The 23,356-nt window shown below is 44.7% G+C and overlaps 1 protein-coding gene across 4 annotated transcripts in view; it reads left to right on the top strand.

The window, feature by feature from the left end:
- MYLK (myosin light chain kinase) overlaps positions 1 to 23,356 on the top strand; it is a 345,718-nt gene that overhangs the window by 209,671 nt on the left and 112,691 nt on the right. For 2 of the 4 annotated variants that reach the window (XM_019554015.1, XM_019554016.1), the window contains exons 12-16: positions 3,249 to 3,386; positions 4,594 to 4,791; positions 6,015 to 6,261; positions 19,228 to 19,308; positions 19,656 to 20,512. In XM_019554015.1, coding sequence (XP_019409560.1) covers positions 3,249 to 3,386; positions 4,594 to 4,791; positions 6,015 to 6,261; positions 19,228 to 19,308; positions 19,656 to 20,512 — 1,521 coding nt within the window. Of the gene's footprint in view, positions 1 to 3,248; positions 3,387 to 4,593; positions 4,792 to 6,014; positions 6,262 to 17,616; positions 17,719 to 18,875; positions 18,965 to 19,227; positions 19,309 to 19,655; positions 20,513 to 23,356 lie in introns of those variants that run through there. The other 2 variants (XM_019554017.1, XM_019554018.1) reach the window with 2 other exon arrangements.

Here is a 23,356-nt window from a genome sequence, read left to right as displayed (position 1 = left end):
TCCACAAGAGAAGGCTGAGGGGGGATCTAGTGGCCTGTTACAAACTAGTCAGGGGGGATCAGCAGGCACCGGGGGAGTCCCTGTTCCCCTGAGCACCGCCAGGAGTGACCAGGAATAACGGTCACAAGCTGGCAGAGGGTAGATTTAGGCTAAGTATCAGAAGGCACGACTTCACGGTCAGGGCGGCTAGGGTCTGGAACCAACTTCCAAGAGAAATGGTGCTGGTCCCTACCCTGGGGGTCTTTAAGAGGGGGCTAGACGAACACCTTGCAGGGGTCGTTTGACCCCAGTACTCTTTCCTCCCATGGCAAGGGGTCAGACTAAATGATCTTCTAAGGTCCCTTCCGACCCTAGAAGCTATGAAACTATGAAACTAATTTCTGCATAGTTTAACTTCATTTTGATAGGTGAAATGCTCCTGTGTTCAGAGATTGGCACAAGGCTAAGTCCAGCCTACGAGTTCTTTCTAAGTATTATTTCTGAGTCTTTTAAGCAGCAGTTGGATCTGGTGTTGGTCATCTGCACTTCTCCTTTCATGTTCAGCATTGCCCAGTTGCTAGATTAAATTGTTCTGGAAGAGCAAACCCTTGGGCCCACATTGCCCTCAGTAGGGCTCCAGTTTGGTGCAGGATTCCTCAGCTAGAACCAGCTTGCAGAAATCAGGGACCAAATTGAAATCACTCTTGTAATGGAGGCATTCAGTTCTTTTTAATGATTTGCTCATCCCCTCTGTTGCAATCTCCCTTTAGTGTTTATATGGAAGCAGGTTTTTTATGGAACAATTGGTTTTATTCCAGCACATTAAACATGCATTTTTGTGGCATGCTCTTGGAGGAGTTAACATTGCTGACAGATTCCTTTCTGGGGTTGTTTTTCTTCAGTTCCTCCAGCAGTGATGACCCCAAATTTTCTAAATATTTTGGGGCCATGCACAGTATAGCTTGTTCCTTGATAAAAGGCCAGAAACCCAGGGATTTAGATGTGTACCGAACTACATTTAGATGTGTATAGAATTGAAGACATACGTAGTTCAGTAAAGTGAAAAGTCCCCTTGTGTCTCAGTATGTAGCGTTATCAGTTATGATCCTATTTTCTGTCCACCTCTTTTTCTTTGCTTGTCCCTTCCCTTTTGGTCTATCTCCTTCCTTCTCTCTGTAAAATGTTGCCTTGATGAAAGGGGATTACAGAAGTGCTATTATTTTTTTAATGTCACCTTTGATCTCTCTTTTCACCTTTTCTCTGCCCTATTTCTTAATTCTGCTTTCCTCCCTCCCTTTCTTATTGTCATTTTCCCCCTTTTATGGCTTGCTACTTCTTTTCAGATCTGTTTCCTTTCTGGGGGGTTGCTGCAGAGAGAAAAAAAGAGGTAGGATCAAATAGTGCAGCCATTCTCTCTAGCATTCTCCAGGAGTGAAAAATGAAGGGCGGGAGAAACTGAGCCACTCTCATCACTGGAGATGGACCGGGCCCAAATTTTGACCATTTCACTTGTGCAGCGTCTGTCATGCTACAGATTGATACTGTCGCAAACTCAGAGCTGGACATATCCAGCACAGTGGGAAGTTAATCCCATTAAGCTGATCAGCAATACCTAGCTCAATTCCCACATTTCTTGTCTCACAGGTTCCATACCTTCCTAGCCAGGCCCATGGAAAGAACGCTTTAAGCCCTTGGGCCATTTCTGCTAAAAAAAAAAAAAAAAAAAAGACCTCTGCTAGAGGAAAATGCCGGACTGCTCTGCTTCCAAAGTTAGATCGCACACAAAGAGTGAATGAGTTGGAAATTGTCCTCAGGTCAGCTCAACAAGCTCCCTTCAAAAGTGCTCCATTCTGTTCTCCCTATTTCCCTGGCTTGTTGGGGGCTGCTCTACCCCACTCCAGCACACTGCATTACTGTAGTATTATTTCAAGTGGCTTGTTACACACCAGTAAAAATCTTCAAGGAGGGGGAAGTTGGCCAAAGCTTTTGTGATGGGAACAGATGAGGGGAAGTTGTTTTGACTGATAGTCAGCCAAGCCTCTGCTTGGCGCTGTGCAAGGGAACACAGTCTCTGCCATCAGTGAGCTCACAGATTCAGGCAGCAAGCGTATCCAAATGCCTGACAAGTATTTTATGACTCGTTACACTTGTCCTGATCACTCTTGGCTCTTTTGAGTGATTAGGCAGATGCACTTACCCCGTGTGATGGATCTAGCCAAATAAAGTAGCCTCACACCATGTGAAACCCTTCAGCTGGCTATACTATAACAGGTAGTAGGAGTCTCCTACCAAAGCTGGATTTTTTTAAAGAACAAATAATTTTTAACTACTGAATCCTAAAATGATGCTAAGCACAGCTCAGGCTGCCAGACATGAACTGATCATCTCTGGGCTTGTGAAGGAAACCTCCCCATCATGACACCAGTAGCAGGCTGTAGTACAGGAAAGGGTTGTGAAGTTGATTGCACTCCTCTAATCCATTTGGTACTGGCAGGCCACCAGGCTCAATGAATTGTAGTTCGATTCGGTATGGCAAATCCCATGTTTCAGCGAGTTTAAAGTTTTAACTCATGGGTCATGAGAGTAGCTACTTGTATTAAATCTTTTTAAAACTTTTCATGCGCACTCATGAAAGGAACTGGATTATCAGCTGCAGAGCCCAAAGCTCTCTGCATGAGGACAGGAGTGTTAAGAAAAATAAGGGCAAATGTCTTTGTCCTATCCTGAAACAAACCTCAGCTCTGAGGAGATTCTCCCAATGGGAGGACAGTTAGGTCTCCATTAATACTCAGAGAAGAGATGTAACCATACAGGCAGCCCCCGCTTAGCGCTCTTAATTGGTTCCTGAAAAACCGGACATTAAGCAAAATGAGTGTTAAGCAAAACTGAAAGTATTTGATGACCCAAGATGGCAACTGCAATTGCTTTCAATGACCCAAGATGGCAACCGTGAGCGTTAGAATGAAACTCGCTGAGCACTAAATGCAATCGGGTATCAATTTAAAATGAGTGTTATAGCGAAATAGCACTAAGCGAAACAATGTTAAGCGAGGGTTGCCCAAATTGGTAGTGGTTTGTGACGTGTTTATCTGAGCGTTGGGAGCTGAGCTAAGATCTCAGAATGAAGTTAACTCAAGCCTCAGAGCAGCTTAAATTAAGTAGGGGGGTGTTCCCAAAATAAAATAGGAAGATGAATATTAAAAATTAAAATAGGAAGATGAATATTAAAAATTAAAATAGGAAGATAACTATTTTATTCTCTTTCACAGAAAAAAAAAGCAGCTCAAAAGTGGAGGGCACACAGGCCATCCAGCCTAACAAGAATTTTGCACCAGTCTTCCTGAAAGGTCTGACTGACCTCAAGGTAATGGATGGAAGTCAAGTCATAATGACCGTGGAGGTATCAGGTAAGGAGCCCAGGTACCAACATTATTGAAAAGAAAAGCCCTTAGATGCTAGACCACCAAATCACTAAACCATGCAGTGCTTTCCTTTGTGCTTCCAGGAACCAATTTTAATAAAGCAAAAAACTGGGTCATCTTGATCAACCTTCAGGGTGAGTGAACACTGCCTTTTGTTGGTGTGTTCAGACCTGTAGAAGGGCCCTTTTATTGGAATAATAAGCTAGGTAATAGCAAATTCTTATTGTCAAAATGTCATTAAGTCTAGACAAGACTGAAGTGTTGTCTACTGCTATAAGATTAGTGCTGTAGAAGATGGAGCGGTCCTGCAGTGAAGTGTGGTAGCACAAATCTTTGACCACAACCTTGTGTTCAGAGTCCATAAAAATCACTTTCCATCCTACCCCACCTTACTTTTTATGAGCTCTACTGAATCAAACTACAAATGACTCCATGTTATGTAGTACCAGGTCTGGGCATTAATGTCGCTGGAAGATGAACTTGCAAACAATGTGATTCCCTAACTTGTGTTCAGCAGTACGTTAGTACTCCAGGGGTCCAATTAATAGTGGTCCAGTTAATAGGCATAAAGCACTATTTGTTATGAGTGAAGGTATTGCAGTCTGGCACTATACTGTACCTTTAAAAACAATGAAAGAAAACCAGCCTAGCATCCCTTGGCTTAAGTTTTCCAGTTGCAACAATTTTGCCTTTCATAAGAATTAGAATAGGTGATGAGCAAAGACAGCCTTGTGAGAAAGAGATCTTACTGTGCTTTGTGCTCCTATTGGGAACCTCAGCAAGAAGCTTGCAACCCAGTTTTTTCTGGTGTCCACCTGCCTCTGCTACTTCCCTACATGAAGCCACCACCCTTTCTTCTCTGAACACACAGGTTATTTTGGCTTGAGTTTGGTGGGGGAGGGAGCAGACACAAATTCAGATTTGCAAATGGATCCTGTTTTGCTGCTGATCTCAAGCCATAAACTGAAAAGGAGGCAGGGAGAAAAATACAACAGGCTGATCTATATTTAAGTAGAACCTCATTTCAAAATATTCCAAGAGTTATGACCACCCCTCAACATAGAGAGGAATCAGTGGGATTTGTGCCTGCCTGTGCCAAAGCTGAAGTTAGTCTCGTCTGAGATCTGAAAAGGCAGATAACCCCACTTCTGTTTTCAGTCATGTTGATGCCTTTTTCTTTTGCTTTGCTCAGCCAACCCCCCACCCGAAATTATCTGGCTGCACAATGGGAAAGAAATCCAGGAAACAGAAGATTTTCACTTTGAGAAGAAAGGCAATGAGTACAGCCTGTACATCCAGGAGGTATTTCCTGAGGACACAGGCAAATATACTTGTGAAGCCTGGAATGACTTAGGAGAAACACAGACTCATGCAACTTTGACTGTCCAAGGTATGAAGCTGAAAATGCTCCTATCCATAAGTATGGGAAGAACATAAAGACTATATATGCTGGAGGAGGGCCTATTCAAAATAAAATAGCGTATGCATAAGTTGTGTTAAGGAGGATGCTGTGAGCTCTCAGGACTCAGCTAAGAGAAGTACTGAGCAGAAGCAGTTCCTCTGTTTTCACTCTGAAATGTCCCATCACTATGTAAAAGACCCCATTCTGGTAGCTTAATCTGAGGACTGCACAAATACTGTTATATCCTATTCAGGTTATAATTATTGAGGCCCATTTAGCTGTGGACTTAATGTAAACCATTTTAATGCTAGTTTTCTTTCTAATTATAAAGCTTCAGGCATTTTGAAAACCTGCCCAGGAGCCAGGCATTCTGCCTTCTTTTATTATTAGCACCATAAAAATAATTGAGGAGTGGCTGATATCCACCATTTCAAAACAACTGCATGCAGAAAGCCTTTGAAAGCATAGGGAAGGACGTGCCTCACATAGGGGCATAGGGCTTCTAGATGCACCCATCTCCATCTCTTCTAAAGAAGAAATCAGGCATACAGCATAGTGAGCTAGCAACATCTTGGCTTTTCATCTTGGCGTGCCTCTGACTAGTCGTTATGCGAGCAAGATCTTCATTCATTCTCTCTCCATGGTTAGAGGGAACTGTGTGACTGTGTGAGTAGGCATCCGTGGAGAGGAGCTGGGGTAGTTGCTCTTCTCTTTGCGGTCTGGCCTGATGCTGGCTTCACACTGCTCCTGTTGGGTTCAGCCTCATGGTTTGGGCTTTTACACTGACTCATAAGAGCCTTTTTAGGGGTTATAACACTGTGCTGCCCGCCAGCAAACCCTCACCTGCCCTTGACTTGCCCTTCCCACCCTCCTGATCCACATTAGCCGAGAAAAACATCCTCAGCTCTCCATGTAGGGCTGTTTTAACATCTCTTTGCATGTCCCTTATTATGGGCTCGGATCTGGCCAAGAAAGTATGATACAACTGATTAGTATCAGTAGCCTATTAATAGGAGCTACTCACAAAGATAAAGCCTGGCTGAGTTGTCAAATTAAAAGATTATTCCATGAAGTATGCAAAATAACCTTGCTCCTCCATGGGTGTTTTGCATGCACTATTGTTCATTTGCTAATGGCATCCATGCCTGGATGTTTCTTTTGCTAATTATTATTTCTGAGTCCTGCATGGTTCCTGTGTTTGTGTGTTGCAGAACCTCAGGATGGTATTCAACCCTGGTTCATCAGCAAACCCAGATCAGTGACGGCAGCTCCAGGGCAAAATGTCCTCATCTCCTGTGCCATTGCTGGAGACCCATTCCCCACAGTTCACTGGTTTAAAAACGGACAGGAAATAAAGCCCGGGACAGGATGTGAGGTGCTTCAAAATGAAGATATCTTCACCCTGGTTTTGAGGAATGTGCAGCCCCGTCATGCTGGGCAGTATGAAATCCATCTCAGGTATGTTCACCACAGAACGAATACCTTTGTTCCCTTATTGTGGTGCAGGCTTTTCTCCCCCACCACCCAAACATTTATTGTGTACTTATCTTCAGCTCCTACTGCCCAGCTCTCTGCTCCTGTTCCCTCCTTGAACAATGCAGGAGTGCCCTGCTTCCATTTACTTCTTCCTCCCTGAAACCCGAGGTCAAGAACAGAAGCCTCAGCTCTCCTGAGAACCACACTCCACTGCCCACTGGCCTGTTGCCTTGGCTGGCGCTGCCCTGGGTGAATGAGAAGTGTTCCCTGCCATCAGCATGTTTTGCTGCTGCCATCTTCCCCATTGGTTTCTGGCCTGATGGGCAAGGGGGGGTACCGTGGTTCAGGTGGGTGACCGAGAGGTCTGTTCCTATATTGACCTGTGTCATCTTAAGAAGTCATTTAGTCCTTTAATACAACTCTTTGCCAAGTGTTAATGGGGTTCAGTTAATGTTAGTAAAGTGGTTTATGATCCTTGGACAGAAGTGTAAAGTAATAATTGTGGTAGGAATGAAGGAGCTAAGACCTTGTGACAAGTGAAGAGACTCCATTAAAGCTGGGATGGAAGGGGAGGAGGAAGGGGTGCATTGGAAAGAGGAACCAAGAAAAGGTCAGAGGAAAAAGATGGAACATTTCCTTTTTAGATGCTGAAAAGCCAACCTTCCTTGCAGCATAGTAAAAGGCAATAGGCATTACTAATCAGAGATGTCATGGCCCTGCTGATTTACAGTGCTCACTGTCCACCCTATATGGCATCTTACTGGATTTGTTTTTAATGAGCCCAGCATTTTATGGGAACAACCTTGCCATGAAAGGTCATTCCACACATTTATAACATACCACATGGGAGAGGTTTCCCAACATCTCTGAAATATCTGAATATTAATTTGGAGCGCGAATTGCCTCCTCGTGATCTCTGTTAAGCTCAGGCAGTGTGCTTCATTGCTTTTGTTATTTAAGAAAATCTGTGCCCCTGTCAATCCCCTAAAACCCTGGAGGATGCTTTTATAAATTCTCTAAGACCTACCTTTTATACAGTCTGGTGATCTTCAGAGCTGGTATAAATTTTTGCTGTTTCCTTGGCTCAGATAAACTACCTCTTTTTTTACCCTGTGATAATGAGGATCTGGCCTGGATACATATTTCCTGTATGATCTGGACCAACTTAGTTCTGCAATTTTAGATGGCTTTTTTCTATACAGTTTACTGTACTTACATGTATTGCCTTATTTGGTTAAATTTAGTGACTTTATTAAAATTTATTTAAGCAACATGGACATTTGGGTCTTAGACACTGTGGAAAAAAATTATCTTCTCTTTTTGTTCCATATACAACCTTTTTAGTCTATACTGACTTGGAGACAATTTAGGCATGAACTGTCCACTTCTTCGGATTTGCTTTCAAAATATTTGTATGAAACTTCAATTCCACTTGCTCTTCCATGGGAGGTATTTTTTTCTGCTATAAACAAGACAATTTTGTTTGATGTACTTCAGTTCAGAGATCCAAATCATAAGCTGTGCTTTGCTTGCTCTCTGACAAATACTCATGCCTCTTTATCCTTAAGTTAGCAGGACATTTTGTCATAATCTAACTCAGTTAGCCATCAGATCAAAGGCTTTTGTTCTTCGCGTTTGTCTTTCTGACAAAACCACATATACAATTACTTGATCAGCCCTCTGTGAGCTCAGTTATCGATTGTGAAGCTGTAAAGTCCTAGTCCACAAGTGACCCTTAATTCACCTCAATTGCACCCTGATAGCATGTGCACCAAGCCAGAATGAACACTATATTTTCAAAGTAGGATCGCTTAGAGCAGTGCAGCTGTTTGTAACATGGACCTTCCTATTAAAAAAAGTCTTTTCAGGTGTGGATTAAAGTCCATCCCATAACATTTTGATAATTAGAAATACATTGTGGCCTTACCTTGTGCTATTTGCTTTGCAGCAGTGAAACCTATTTAACAAATGTAGACTTTTTATGTCATATACCTATTTAACAAATGTAGACCTATTTAACAAATGTAGACCTTTGGTCAGCCCGCAGTTGGAGTACTGCATCCAGTACTGGGTGCCGCACTTCAAAAGGGATGTGGCCAGCCTGGAGAGGGGTCGGAGGAGGGCCACCTACTTGGTGAGAGGGCAGCAGGACAGGTCCTACGCAGAGACTGAGGGACCTGAACCTGTTCAGCCTCGGCAAGAGGAGGCTGAGGGGGGGCCTGCTGGCTGCCTACAAACTTATCAGGGGAGATCAACAGGAAATAGGTAGAGCCCTTTTCTCCCCAGCACCACCTGGGGTGACGAGGAACAAGGGTAATAAGCTGATGGAGAATAGGTTTGGGTTAAAGATCAGAAGGCAATATTTTACAGTTAGGGTGACCAAAATCTGGAACCAACTTCCCAGGGAAGTGGTTCTCGCCCCTACTTTGGGCAAATTCAAGAGGAGGTTGGATGATCACCTGTCTGGGGTCTTGTGAACCCAGCATTCATTCCTGTCTGTGGTAGGCGGTCAGGCTAGATGATCTGTTCAGGTCCCTCCTGATCCTAGCTACTGTGATTATTTTTGAACTGATTCTGATTTTGTGATGATTCACTTTTTGGCAGACACCATGAGGGGCCAGTGGGGGAGATTATGCTTAAGGGCAACCAACATGGGTTCATTAGAGGCAGGTCCTGTCAGACCAACCTGGTGGCCTTCTACAACCAGGTCACCAAATCCTTAGATGCAGGGGTAGCAGTGGACATCGTCTTCCTGAACTTCCAGAAGGCCTTCGACACTGTCTCTCACCCCGTTCTCATTAAGAAACTGGGGGACCGTGGTGTCGACACCTACTCAGTCAATTGGGTCGCCAACTGGCTGGAGGGCCGCACCCAGAGGGTGGTGGTGGATGGGTCCTTCTCAACCTGGAAGGACGTGGGCAGTGGGGTCCCCCAGGGCTCGGTCCTTGGGCCCGCACTGTTCAACATCTTCATCAGGGACTTGGACGAGGGGGTAAAAAGCACCCTGTTCAAATTTGCTGACAACACTAAGATGTGGGGGGATGTGGGCACGCTAGAAGGAAGGAATAGGCTGCAATCATACCTAGACAGGTTACAGGGGTGGGCGGATGAGAACAGGATGGGTTTCAACACTGACAAGTGCAAAGTGATGCACCTGGGGAGAAACAACCGGCACTATACCTACAGGCTGGGGAACTCCCTTCTCGTCAGTGCAGAGGCGGAAAAGTCATCGTTCACTCCAAGATGAACATGGGCCGGCAGTGTGGGGATGCAGTCAAGAAGGCCAACCGCACTTTGTCATGCATCCAGAGATGCATCTTGAGCAGGGCCAAGGAGGTGATCCTCCCCCTCTATGCGGCACTGGTCAGGCTGCAGCTGGAGTACTGCGTCCAGTTCTGGGTGCCGCACTTCAGGAGCGATGTGGACAACATGGAGAGGGTCCAGAGGAGGGCCACCAGCATGATCAGGGGCCAGCAGGACAGGCCCTAGGAGGAGAGGCTACGGGACCTGAACCTGTTCAGCCTCCAGAAGAGAAGGCTGAGGTGGGATCTAGTGGCCTGTTACAAACTAGTCAGAGGGGGCCAGCAGGCACTGGGGGAGTCCCTGTCCCTGCCAGGAGTGACCAGGAATAATGGTCACAAGCTGGCAGAGGGGAGATTCAGATTAGACATCAGGAGGCACTACTTTACTGTCAGGGCGGCTAGGATCTGGAACCAACTTTCAAGAGAAGTAGTGCTGGCTCCTACCCTGGGGGTCTTTAAGACAAGGCTTGACAATCACCTTGCTGGGGTCGTTTGACCCCAGTAATCTTTCCTGCCATGGCAGGGCATCAGACTCAATGATCTGCTCAGGTCTCTTCCGATCCTACTACTAACTATGCAACTATGTATAGAACTGAAGAATTAATAGAATTTCAAGAAGGAAACAGCAATCATAATACTGACTTAATGGGGGTTAGCTTGGGCTCTTACTCCTACTTGAAGTATTGCCCTGAACCCCCACATCCACATGCAAAAACCTCTCCCTTTAGCTCAGTGGTAGTTTTAACCCCAGGTTAACTGCTGCAAGTAGTAATAGAGGTTAGAAACCAAGGTTTCTACAGATTAGAAACATTCACTCAGCTCCTAACCCCCTGTTTTACAGTGAGGTCACACAATAAATGACTCAAGTGCCTGTAGCCATCCAGTCCTTCCCACACTTTCCACTGTTTGCCAAGGAGAACAGACAAGTGTTGCTACAAGTCACTAGAACTAGTAGAGTAGTTCATCTTACCGCAGCACAAAGAATAATGGGGTGTGCCCCAGGGAGCGTTAGCTGTCCACATAGGAGATCATAGAAGCATCAAGAACACAGTAATTCAAGGAGAGCTTTGCAGTATGACTGCTCCCACGTGGCCTACATTAACCTAGGTGCTCAGACATTTGCGTTAATCGCCTGCTGTAACTGCAACGACGATATACCCTAAACTGGAAGACTCACAACGTTATAAATGCAACTAGAAAGTCCAGGTAGTAGATTCTAGTGAAATCCTCTGAAGAAACTAGCACAGCAGAACATTTTTACTGGGCTTGATGCTGATGTGAAATATTTAACAGAAAAAAGAATTAAATAGTACGTAAGATTAATCCATTTTACAGGAGGGAATTGTAGGGGATCCCACAATGGATTTCCATTTTTTTTCTTAATCAACAATAAGTAAAAACTGTTGTAATTAAAGCTGGTTCCTAAAATCAATTCCCATGTAAAATTGCAGTTACCAATTAGGGAACAGAAATAAAAACACATCCCTTAGGTAACCAATCACCTACTCGGTGCAGTGGATAAGAAATAGCCTGAGAAATATTAAAGGGGCCAGCTTACCAGCTGCTTTAAATCAACACAGTTCCACTGCATTCAGTGGAGCCAATGTGATTTATAGGAGCTGAGAGTCTAACCTGAAGTTAATAGTCCATGAATTAGCCATTTTGTCCTGTACACTTGGTTGTTTCCAGAGAAGATAGATGCTTCTTTACCAGTCCCAATACTACCTGGGATAGTGGTAGCTAAGTCTAGTTTCTTTCTCTGTAACTCTGTTCTAGTGGGGTTTCTGTGTCTCTACTGCTAGATTCTGAATGGCATAACTAAGCAGTGCCAGTCCCCAGCATCTAAGGCACTCAAGCTGGTAATATGCTCTTTGGTATCTTGAAATCTTGTCTGATGCCAGAAGTCACATTCAGGATGACACTGGGTGCATCTATACGTGGTATTAAGGTGGCAAAATAAACTCTGATGCTGTTTGCACCCAAGTCAGCTACTCCCAGACGCAGTGTCTACATGTGCACCCAGGACCACAGGTGGCAGAGGGTCCGGGGGACAGCCCTGGCTCCAAGTGGTGGCACTGGGTGGCGGAGGGGCTAGCCGGGGCGCAAGGGTGCTAAAGTGCAGGTCTGGGTAGCAGGCAGCCCCTCATGCCCCAGCCAGCCCTGTCACTATCTTCACATGCATTGCAGCACACATAATTACTCTGCTGTAAGATAGTACTGTGGCAGAGTTAATCAATTTACTGTGCGCTAATACTGATGCACTTGAAGACTGTGACAAATTAGTCAACTCCGCAGTCAAGCACACATATCGATGCGCCCACCAACTCCTGTTGACTTCAGTGGTGCCCAGATTTCAATGTTAAAGAATCACAAATGGATTCAGTGCGGTATTTAAGAGTCTTTTCTACGTGGTTCCCTAAATGCCATATGTTATCCTTTCAGGAGTGTACTTGGTAGCCATGTTGGTCTGAGACAAAAAGACATACAAAAAACTAGAACTCTTGGTTCCAAAATTATACCTTTTATTAGACCAACTGGAAAATGGCAAGAAAATTGTCCTTTTCTGCAAGCTTTCAGGAGCAAAGTCCCATCGTCAGGCTCTGGAAAAAGTGTAGATTGTACAAGATGGTAAAAAGTCCCCGTAGGTAGGAAATAAACTTCATTTTTGCACAGAGGAAGCTGAAGATGGAAGGCTGTCCCTCTGGGTCCATGAGAGTGTCTTTGTGAGCTGCGTTGAGTAGCTCTTTGATGTGTTGATCAGATAGGATTCCCTCCCTGGAGGTGTCAGGTGGCAGGCAGGGAGGTAAAAAAAACTTCCTTGTTCTTCTGGAATGAAGTTTAAAATCCAAAATCAGCTAAAATTTGGCATCTTCCATGTTTCAGGGGTGTGTTTGGTAGCTGTGTTGGTCTGAGACAGAAAGACATACATATGTTATCATTGTCACTCTGATTTTCCATTCAAAGACAGAGTTAAATATCTTTAGCCCTTCAGAGTTTCACCACATTGGATCAAAGCGAATCTACACAGGAATACAGCTCAACCAGGTCATTATGTTCCATCTGTGGCTCCTCCCCAATGCTCTCTTCTTCCTGGTATACATGCTGTAGGGCAGAGGTTCCCAACCTTTTTTATACTCCGGACTGGCAAAACTCATTCAAAGAATTTTGGCGGGCCAGGTATAGAAACCACCTAATTTACATATTTAAATTTTATTTTTATATGGCGGGGGAAGGGATTGCAAGGAACATCAACAATAAAGGAAGAGACAATAGCTAAAAATCATACATACACATCACTAGCTGGCTAATGTTAGCTAGCTAGCTACCAAGGACACGAGGAGACAAGCCAGATGTTAGTAGCTCTGGCAGTCTCTGATACAGAAGTGACTAGCCACAGTCCAATTTCAAAAGCGATGACATTCTTGTCCAGCCAATCAGCATGGTGTGGGCATGGCCTGGGCGTAGAACTGTTGCTAGCAGTGGTTAAAGCTCATGCCATGACCCGGAGCCAGCCCTTTGCAGCCTGGTACTGGGCTGTGGCCCAGTGGTTGGGAACCTCTGCTCTAGAGGTCTAAACAGATGTTGCCTTTGTCCCAAGAGAAAGCCTTTTGTCCCAGGATTGTACAGACACAGGAGTCCATTGTTCTGCTTTAAGTACCTGTGAAGCATGCAAGATCTCGTGTGCTAACACTTTTCCCCCAAGACGATGGTGTGTACATCACATATCATGTAAATTAGTTGCAGGTTGTTCCAGGGACAAGGCTGTCAGGCTGTTTGCTCTCACTGGCCGCCTACTGGCAGCAAATCAGCTTGGAAGGGTGTGTGTGTAAATGGCTGTGCTGCTCCTTTTTAAATCTAGATTAAAACCCAGGAAAGTCGGGACCACCTGAAATGAGATGTCTGTTCATAGCTTTAGTGCAAAGGCAAACAAGGAAACTAGAAATAATGGCCTGAGCTCCTAGTGTCAAACCATTGTCTTCAAAATAACAGCCTCACATCTGAGAGCTCAAGAATCACTGCTGCCCCTCAGATGCAAATCCTCTACTCTTTATGTTCACCCGCACAGTAGCAGAGCATTTCCCGAGGGTTTGACTACAGCAGTTCTCTGTCATTCTTGCTTTCTTTCGCACTCTCTCCTCCTTCCTGCCCAGATGCCAGAAGAGGCTGGTTAGTTCTGATATACTAACGCGGAATTTTTGAGGGTCTGAATACATTTTAAGGGAGACTCCTTTCTTTGAATCTCATAGAGCAGGGGTGTTCAACCTCCAGTCTACAGGCCAGAGCTGGCCCCTAGAGCTGTGTCGTCTAGCCCACAGAGCTCTCTGCAGCTCTGACAATTTGCCGGGGGGAGCGGGGACACCACTCTCCACTTTCTGGACCCATGGGGAGCCCTGCAGCCCAGATTGCCTGGCCCTGTATGCTGCAGGGTGGCATGGGGCTGTATGGGGGCAGTCTGGGGAGCCAGCGTCCAACCCCCATGTGCAAGGGCTTGATTCAGCCCTCAGAGCAGTCTCATGCCTCACATTTGGCCTCTGGGATCAAAACGTTGAACGGCAGTGTCCCAGAGCAAAGATGACCATGAAGAGCAACTGGCAAGTGCTAAATTGCATCCAGTGGCAAATTCTGTTTATCAAATATGGCTCGGGGGGGGGGGATGTTGCTTTAGCTCTATGCACAATGCAGTGGACAAACTCAGCTCACTGCTGTTATCAAGCAGGGTTCGAATTATACTCCGACTCTTGGGGGGGGGGGCTGCGGTGATGGCAGCCGGAAGGAGCTGCTGCTGCCTGGGCAGCTTAGAAAGGGGCAGGGTGGGCTAGGGGCTCTTGTCTCTTACGGGGGGCTCTCGTCTCTTATGTGGGGGCTCAGCACCTCTAACTCTCCCCATATTTCAAACCCTGTTATCAAGTAGTATGCTTCTAAGGAAGGAGAGCAAAAACCTTCGCTCTCCACTCCCCCTTGCCCACCCTTCCATGCCCTGTGTTGCCAAACCTGTAGAAAAACCATGATTTTGGCCAGACTCAAAGCTAGGATACATCCGTGCAGCTACTTTGTTACCAGCAGTGCCCTTCAACTGAAGAGTCAGTCTAAAAGCACGTCACTTTCTTTAGAGCTCAGCTGTGTATCATCTGGACTTTATCTGCTTATAACTGCTTCTGAGCAAAGAGTTGAAAAGCACCACTTTGAAGCTTCACAATGAGCTTTGCAGAAGCACCAGACCTCTAGCCAGAGGTCAATGTATTCAGCCTTTCTGCTTCATTTTTTGGAAAAGATCATTCACTCCACAGTCTTTGCACCACACGCCCAGCCCAGCAGCAATTCTCAGTCTGCCCCTGGCCATGAAGAACTGCGCCTCTCCTCCTCTTCCTGCAGGGTTTTTCCTAAGGACAAACAGACAAGCAATCACATCTGAGATTCAGTGAAAATATTTGAATAGATCCTGCCAAGAAATTAGCATTTTAAGTTATTTTGAACATAAAAGCCATTCCAAGGAAAGCTGATTCCACTATAGGGCAGGTGGCTATTTTTAAAACTGCCGCAGGCCTTGCAGCTGGGGTTTGTTTGTTTTGTTTTGTTTTGTTTTTTTAATTCTTTGACAATTAAAGATAAGTCTTGTACAAGAGTGTTGTGCAAAGCCAGGCTCCGAATTCCAGCACTTCCAAAACTGTTCTCAACAGGACGGATGCTGAACACAACTACCGTAAGGGCCGTCTGCGTCATTCCAGCACTTGGAAGGGCCAGGATAACTCCGCTGTAGCATGTTTAGCTCAGAAGTTCCCACTCGGGGAATTATGGGGGGATTGTTGTTTGGGTATTTTTAAGTGTTTTTAAATTTCTCAAATTCAGCAAGAAATTATAGCTATACCACTGCCAACCTGGGTTTGATTCATTCTAGCATCCTATTCTTGAATGGCTTATTATGCTTGTACCAATCCTCTGAGCAAGGTATCCAGTGTCTCCTAAATACAGCAATAACTGTATTAGTTCTAAGTAGTTATAGTACTTTATTCCTGTGAAAATCTCAGTGCACTTTGAAAAGGTAGGTTGTTTGGATATTTAGACGGTGAAAATAAAAGTGAAAAGAGTGAAAACTTGGTCCCACACTGAAATCAATGGCAGAATTCACCCTCCTTTCACTAAGGACAGGAATATGAACCAAGGGACTTCAGGTGACTTGCCAAGGAAACCACAAAGCAGTGGCAGAGTCGAGATGCAAACCCAGTAGCTCTGATTCCCAGCCATTTGCCTCAAGCACGAGGCATGTATTGATCTAGGTGCTTATGTGGCCCTCTGTCCCCACAGTATCTGCCTGCTTCCCAAGTATCTTAAAATAGAAAGAATAACAAAACCTCCCTTCTTCTCCTTTCCCAGACTTCAAGAGAAACAGCATAGCTAGTTACAGGACATTTTCTGTTGCCTGCTTTATGTTCTTTTGCATGTGTGAAGAACCTGAGAGAGGGCCACGTTACAGATACCAGTTCTGCATTTGGTCAGATAAAGTTGGGTCCTTATTTCCAGTGGCAGTGCCATGAACATTCAAGGTTGCGCTGCTCTGAGCGTTCTGCCTGCCTTGCTTTAGCCCAGCAGTCTCCAAACTTCTTTGATCGCGCACCCCTATCAGTAAAAAATTTTTGAGCACACCCCCCCCAATATATGTATTTTTATTTATTTATAAATTTTATACATGTACTACTCAGTATAACACTGTACAAAGTTTGGAGACCACTGTACACTGTACTACTGTACCTCCGCGTTGTGGAACTCCCGCTCTTCCCTCAGGGTGCCTCGTGTACCATATGTGACACGTGACCGTCTGACATACGGACCGAGTGAGGGCGCCAGTGTCCATCCGTATATTAAATATTAGTAAAGTTTAATTTCTTTCTTATTTTTTTAGATAAAAAATAAATATAAATAGAAGTTCTAATATTTTCTTCCTGCACCCCAATGGATTGTCTTGCACACCCCCTGGGGTGCGCGCACCCCACTTCGGAGACCACTGCTTTAGCCCATCCTAGCAGTGGCTGGCTTTATTGATCTGTTCAAAAATACTGGTTGCAGGCAGGTGAAACTGTGAACAGAGAGATTTGATGATGGGTCCTCTTATACCTGATGTCAGCAAACATATACCCTCTGTGGGTGCCCTCTATGAATTGCTGATACTCTGAGCCTGCTGATACTTCGGGTTCTTCTGTCTTTCCTACTCTTGCAACAGCCTTAAAGAGAATTTAGGTTTCTTAGAGGAGAGAGTTGATCCATGTGGGATTCTGCAGTGGGCAATAAGAATGATTGCCCACTGCAGTCTCTAGCACTGGTTGCTGAGGCAGTACCTACTGTGTTTTCTTGTGTACAGCACACCCTTGAATAAGATCTGCCCTTTGTTTTTGAAAGGCAGAATTAAGGGGGAAAGAGCGTTCCTTGATCAACATTATAAGTAGCAGTAAAACAGTAGTAAGTAGCAGTAAGTGAATATCAGCTTCTGCAGCACACAAGGAGAAAGAAAGTATCCATAGCCAGCAACTAGGGAGCCCCACTTGCAGTACCACAGCAGTATTTTTGCTTCCCCCAGCAGAAGCCAAAACTACTATTAACATATTTCCTTGCTTATAATGCAAAACCCACTTTCCCCGCAGCTAAATGTTGGGAAAAGATATGTATTGTACATAAGAAAATAGGGTATTTCAGAGTGCTTCTACTTGTCCCCAAAACTTGTTAGAGGTGGGAAAGTGTGGGGTACTGCAAAAAGGTCTATTGAGATGCATGTAGAAGTACATCCCTTAACTGTGGATATCAAGCATTTCTTGTCTACACGTGCAAGAAGTACTGCCTCAATACCATGGGAGGAAACTGGGACACTGAGAGTTAACTTATGGCCTTGGAAACTGTTGCTTATTTATGTGTTTTCTTACTTACCTCCTACCTACAGGAAAGCTGGACCCTGCGGGAAGTAGTTGGCCAGGTCTCTCACAGCTAGTTATGGTTGGTTTAAAGGCCCGCTGGTGCACCAGCAGCAGTAGGTCTGTGTAAGGGCCACTCTTTTCTATTGAGGATGTGGGTAAGAGTCTCAGGAGATGGCTTGGATTGCCTTCCACGGTGACTTCTTGTGTACACCGGCTGATTTCCGGGATAGAGGATGGTGAATCTGTTGCGCTGTCTCTTGGCATGTTGTTCTTGGTGGGCTACAGTACCCACTTTGCGGGTAACTTCTCAGTGAAGTAATTCCTGCAAGAGGAAGGTGTTGTGTTAGGAGGTTGAGTTCTCCATCCTGGGCATTAAACTTTGCATCATCTTATCTTTCTGATCCCTTAAGAAAGCAAAGGCAAAATTAGTATAAAAAGCTGCTGCTGATAAGAATGCCAATTGCATTATAAACATGTAGCTTAGTGCTAGATCCCACTCGGTATATCCGTGCTGTAAGTTGCTGAAGCTTGGGCCTCAGTGGGGAATACTCTGATGCAGTGCTCAGGAGAGTTCAGATGAACTGATGAACTGGACCCGTCAAGAAAAAGAATATAGTACTGTTTAAGAGCTAGCTAGACAAGCTTTCTGCTGAACCTGTACTGAGAGCACCTGTGTTTAAAACTTCAGTGTAGAAGGGACCAAAAGGTGTTCTTTTCCAGTAAGAGCCTCTTGAAACAGAAACAGAGCTGGAAAAAAGCCCTTGATGTTCACACGCTCCTATTTGTACATCTGAAGTCTTGAGAACGTTTCCAGTAATATAAATCGTATTTGTTTAAAAAAAAATTATCCAGGAATTTCCAGTCCATTTGTGCACTTTTGCCTAGACTGCAACACACCAAAAAATCCACCCACTAATAAAAGATCTCCCTTGTCAGTGGAAAAGGGTCAATCTCTTTTTTTCTTTTAAATATAGAACTCCATGGGGTGCAGTAGCAGCATGTATGCTGTTGTCTAGGGAAATGAAATTAAGCTTTTGGCAACCCTAAGTGAAAAGGAGATGAGCCATTTACAGCGGGGGAGGGTGCTGGGGGAGGAAAGGCGCTCTAATGACTTCTTTAATGGGAGTCCTTCCCAAAAGCATCCATGGCATTCCTCTGCAAAAGGAAGAATAAGTGCTCAGCACCATATATGGTGACACTTTTATGTTTTTTAATATAAACATGTACAGGCTGGAGCAATCCATGTGGCCTCGGTTGCACTGATTGGCTGGTTTGGATGAGGGAATGAGCCCCTGCTTTTAATAACTTAGTATTAGGAAAGTAAAAAGCTTGGACTTGAATAAATAAACACTAGGGCAGAGTTGGAAAGATTTTAAACATTGCAAAATAGCCCCTTCCTCTGACTGGCTTATCCAGCCTTTGTATTTGTGTTTCTTCAGCGTGTTTGTTTGGGGCTGTTTGGGATGGTTTCATCCCTCAAGTGTACTTTGATTTTTGTTAAGGGGGTGCCTGGGTGGTGTGTGGGCTTCACAATGCAAGCAGAGCAGGCTGTTTAAGAGACAGTTCCTTCAAACATAAGGGAACCTACCCAGCCTCGCCATCTGTCCGAATGCTGGTTCAGAAAATGAGAGGGACCCCCTGGGTTTGATCTAGTTAGTGCAACACAAAGTAATTTAGCTCAGGCATGTTAGAGTCTGGGAACAGGAAACATTTTCTTCTGTTCTGATTTCACTTAAACTTTTCAGAAACCAAGTTGGAGAATGCAGCTGCCAGGTGTCTCTGATGCTGAGAGAAAGTTCAGTTTCCAAAGGAGAAACGCACAGAGAGTGAGTACAGTTCCCAGGGACTTGCATGGGTGGGTTCTATTTTTTGCTCTGCTAATTCTCTGCCCTTCCAGACCCAAGCTGGCTGTGGTTCAACCTAATCCCCAAATGTGACCCAACAAATTGTTTTCATCATTGTATCAAGGCAGAGTTAGAGGAGATCTTTTTTGTTTGTGCCCTTATATGGCTCCTGAAGTCATCACTGATGCAATAAACTAATGGAGTGTGTTCCTCTAATCAACCTTCCCTTTTCTAAACACATTTTGTCCCTGCTCCGAGCTTGTTCCCTGACATTTTAAAGCAGACCCTTTCCTTGCTGTTTCTCTCTTTTTCTCTTTTGCTGAACTTAGTGGGAGGGAGCCAGCTAGCTCTGGAGAGCGAAGGGATGGTGGTGACCGTGGTGCACTAACGTTTGGGAAAGCCAGCTGCCTTCAGAGGAGCAGTGGGGAAACCAGAGCAGCTGAGGAAGAGTGGGAAGACGTGCGAGGGGTGCTAAAAAGACGAGTGGAAACCCGGGAGCACACGGAGGAGAACCTGAGGCAGCAGGAAGCAGAGCAACTTGATTTCCGTGACATTCTGGGAAAGAAAGTCAGCACCAAAAGTTTTTCCGAGGAGGATCTGAAGGAAATCCCAGCCGAACAAATGGACTTCCGTGCGAACCTGCAGCGGCAGGTCAAACCCAAGACCTTGTCAGAGGAGGAAAGGAAAGTTCACAGTCCCCAGCAGGTGGACTTCCGTGCAGTGCTTGCCAAGAAGGGCACCCCCAAAGCCCCTGTGCCGGAGAAGGCATCATCCCCCAAACCAGCCACCCCAGATTTCAGATCTGTACTTGCCTCCAAGAAGAAGCCACCGGCTGAGAATGGCAGCACCGACATCCAAGCCCAGAATGCCCGCACCAATTCTGAGGTGCCAGACACCATTGCCGAGGCTGAAACCCAGCCTAGTAAACCAGTAGTCAAAGAAGAGGAGAATGACAGGAACTGTGAGCATGGGTGCTCAATGGTAGATGGTGGGATAATTGAGCCAGAAGTTGAGAGTAAAGGAATAGCTCCATCATTTACAGAGAAGCTGCAGGATACTCGTGTAATAGAAGGTGAAAAATTAATGTTACAATGTCGGATTTCATCTGACCCTGCTGCATCTGTCACCTGGACATTGGATGACAAAGCCATCAAATCCTCGAAGTTCATTGTAATTTCTCAAGAAGGTAAATTAAATGACCTAGATGGCACACCATTGCATGCATACTCTTTAGGAATACTGTTTAGTTATTAAAAGTAATGCACTACCTTATTTGAGTGCTATGGCTGTAATGGACTCCAGATACACTGGCCTTGTTATTTCAGGGTAGTGTACAAGAAACTGGATTATTTGACATGTTTCCTGCAGATTTCCGTTTAACAGTCTGCAGATGTACTTTTTGTGAAGTCAAACATCTTGCATTCTCAAATACTGTTTAAATGTTACCAGTGTTTAAGGAGCCAGTACACAGTGTTTGTTTAAACTGAACTTTAAGGATTTACAACTTTGAAAAACAGAATAACACCATTGCTGGTTTATAAGATTGAATTTAATTCTTTATGTATGTTTAATAATTCAAGCTGGGTTTAACTGAGTTAAGAAGCATGGAAGGAAGGGAGGGATTGTTTTGTAAGATGTTTCAGCTACATGCTGTAAAAGTAGCTAAGATCAGAGCTGAGAGACTTAATTCCCTGTGTATATTTAATTCAGATGTGTGTAATGTTATTCTCTTTTAAATGATCCCATTACCTTACAAGATGCTGCAATATTCCAGGACACTAGCTCAAAACTTTGTGGATTATGAGTTTATGTCATAGACCTGCAAAGGGATCAGAATTTGGCAAAAGCCCTTAAAAGAGAGCACTTCGTGTTTCCAAGTTAACAGGTATTCTGCATGATATAAAGCAGGTCATTTTAGGCTGGTTTTGCAGAGGAGAAAAGCAGGAGTATATTAGTATCACCAAATGAGCTTCCTATTGTCAGTCAATTTTGGGAAGAACCACAGAGCAGAAATAGACCTGATCCTGCAGAACCCAGAGCACAGAGGTGATTGTGGCCATAACTTAGTTTGCCACAATGCCTACTCCCTTAGCTAGGTATCACTTTCCAGGAAAGCACGAGCGGTTTTAGTGAAACAATGAGAACCACAACTTTCATACAAGGGGGTCCCTTCTTCTCACAGTACAGGGATTTGAACATTAAATCAACCTCAGGGCTCTCTTATTTTAAGATGAGAAGATGCAGCAGGTGCACAGCTTCTTCTATGTCCCTGAAGTGGCTTGAGAGCTTTTCCAGTTATCTGCCTTGCTTTGTCAGGGGGCATGTCCTGCCTTAGTGCAGAATAGGGATGGTGTTGAATGCAGGAGAGGTGGCTGGAAGGAGGGGAAGGACCCCTTGAAAGAAGGACTGAGTTGCTGGGTGTGGGGAGATGGAGGGTGAAACCACATGACCTTCACTCTGAGCCAAACCTGTGAGTTTTTTTAGACTAGTGTCTTGCTGGGACAGGTTCACACCTTGTCCTTGTTGAGGTAAATCAGAGTGCAGGAATATGACCCATGTGAAAGCTTCCTCTCCCCGTCCTCTTCCTCACTCTGGAATTACAGCAAGCGACTGGGCAGCATAAAACTCTGTACCAAACTGAGATTCATTTTTCTAAGCTGTGACAAAGACCTCAGCATTTCTGCAGCCCCAAGCTGCCCTCTTGCCTGATGGCAGCTGAGTGTTAGGAAATATAAATGTTAGAAAGGAACATAGGGGTTGTGACAGGATTTTTTTTTTTGAAGGCTGGAAGCCATACAGTCAGAGCAGAGTCTGTGTCTTGCCATTTAGCTGTACAAGATGCTAAAGCTTCCCAGCACGTTTGGGGCTGGTGTGATGCCATCAGATTGTGTTGCCCTCACACTTGGCAGATGTCCTGCATGACATCCCAAAGCAGCCAGTTCTTCTCACTAGGCTGAAAACAAAAGCTCATCACCAGATGCAAAGTTTGCTGCTCAAAGATGACCAACGTGTAAGAACTCAGCGCACTGCCCTTAGCATCCAGTTGTGTGGCTGCTGTTGTTTCTTTATCAAGATTAGCTCATTGACATCGTCCTTTCACCTAGAAGCAAATAATAAATTATGAAGTCAATCCTTAAACCTTCTCCTTGAATGGAAATAAACTCTAGTAAGGTTACAATTATTTACTGTACCCTATTAGCTTACCCTTTGGTAAGTTGAGAGGAGAGCAATGAATAGCGATCCAACCAATATCTGCTTGCTTGGGAATTTGGTGAGCCAGCTCAAGCCATGATGTGATGCTTCATTGCCTGCTATGAATTAATTAAGTAGAATTGAGTGACTCTTCACTGCAAGAAACCACCAGTTTTCTTGGTGATTTATTTTCTCCTTTCCATAAATATGGGTATGTCAGGATTTGAGGAAAGGTCAACAGCAAGGAAGAAGAAATAGTTCTTATAATAAGGCAAGGTGCAGGGAATAAGGATCTATAGGGTGAAACAGAGAAAAGCCAAGCTTAGCTTAAATAATGAGAGAGACTGCCTGAGAGTAAAAGCGGTCGTGGTAGCCACCCTATATCATGTGATGCTTTAAATCTCAATTTAATACAACAACGGTAAATATACTCAAGCAGTGAGGCTGGTGGGTAGGGATCTAGTCTGGGCTGAGGAGGCCAGGCTTCTGTTACCAGGCCAGGCTTTTCTTCCCGATGTTTCCTGTCAATTGTTTAGGACAAGTACTGCTTCTTTCTGTATATAGCAATGCCCTGATGTCCTTTGCATAGTCTCTGTGATTTGCCATAGTGTCAACAGAGAAGATCGTTGCACCGAATCACAGACTAGCTGACTCTTTTCCATCTGTAATGACTAACGAACCTGCAGATTGCCCACAAGCCTTCTGTTCCACAAGCAGCTTTCTGCCTAAGCAAGGGCAACGTTGGACCCCTGCTAAACCAGATGGGGCAACTGACAACTGACGCCCAGGAAAAAGCCAACCTATTAAATAGGTACTTTGCGTCAGTCTTTCATCAGTC

Source organism: Crocodylus porosus, unplaced genomic scaffold, assembly GCF_001723895.1.
Source record: "Crocodylus porosus isolate Cpor-Errol unplaced genomic scaffold, CroPor_comp1, whole genome shotgun sequence".
Taxonomy (NCBI): domain Eukaryota; kingdom Metazoa; phylum Chordata; order Crocodylia; family Crocodylidae; genus Crocodylus; species Crocodylus porosus.
Note: the sequence above shows the minus strand (reverse complement) of the source record. Positions and strands in the feature narration are given on the sequence as shown.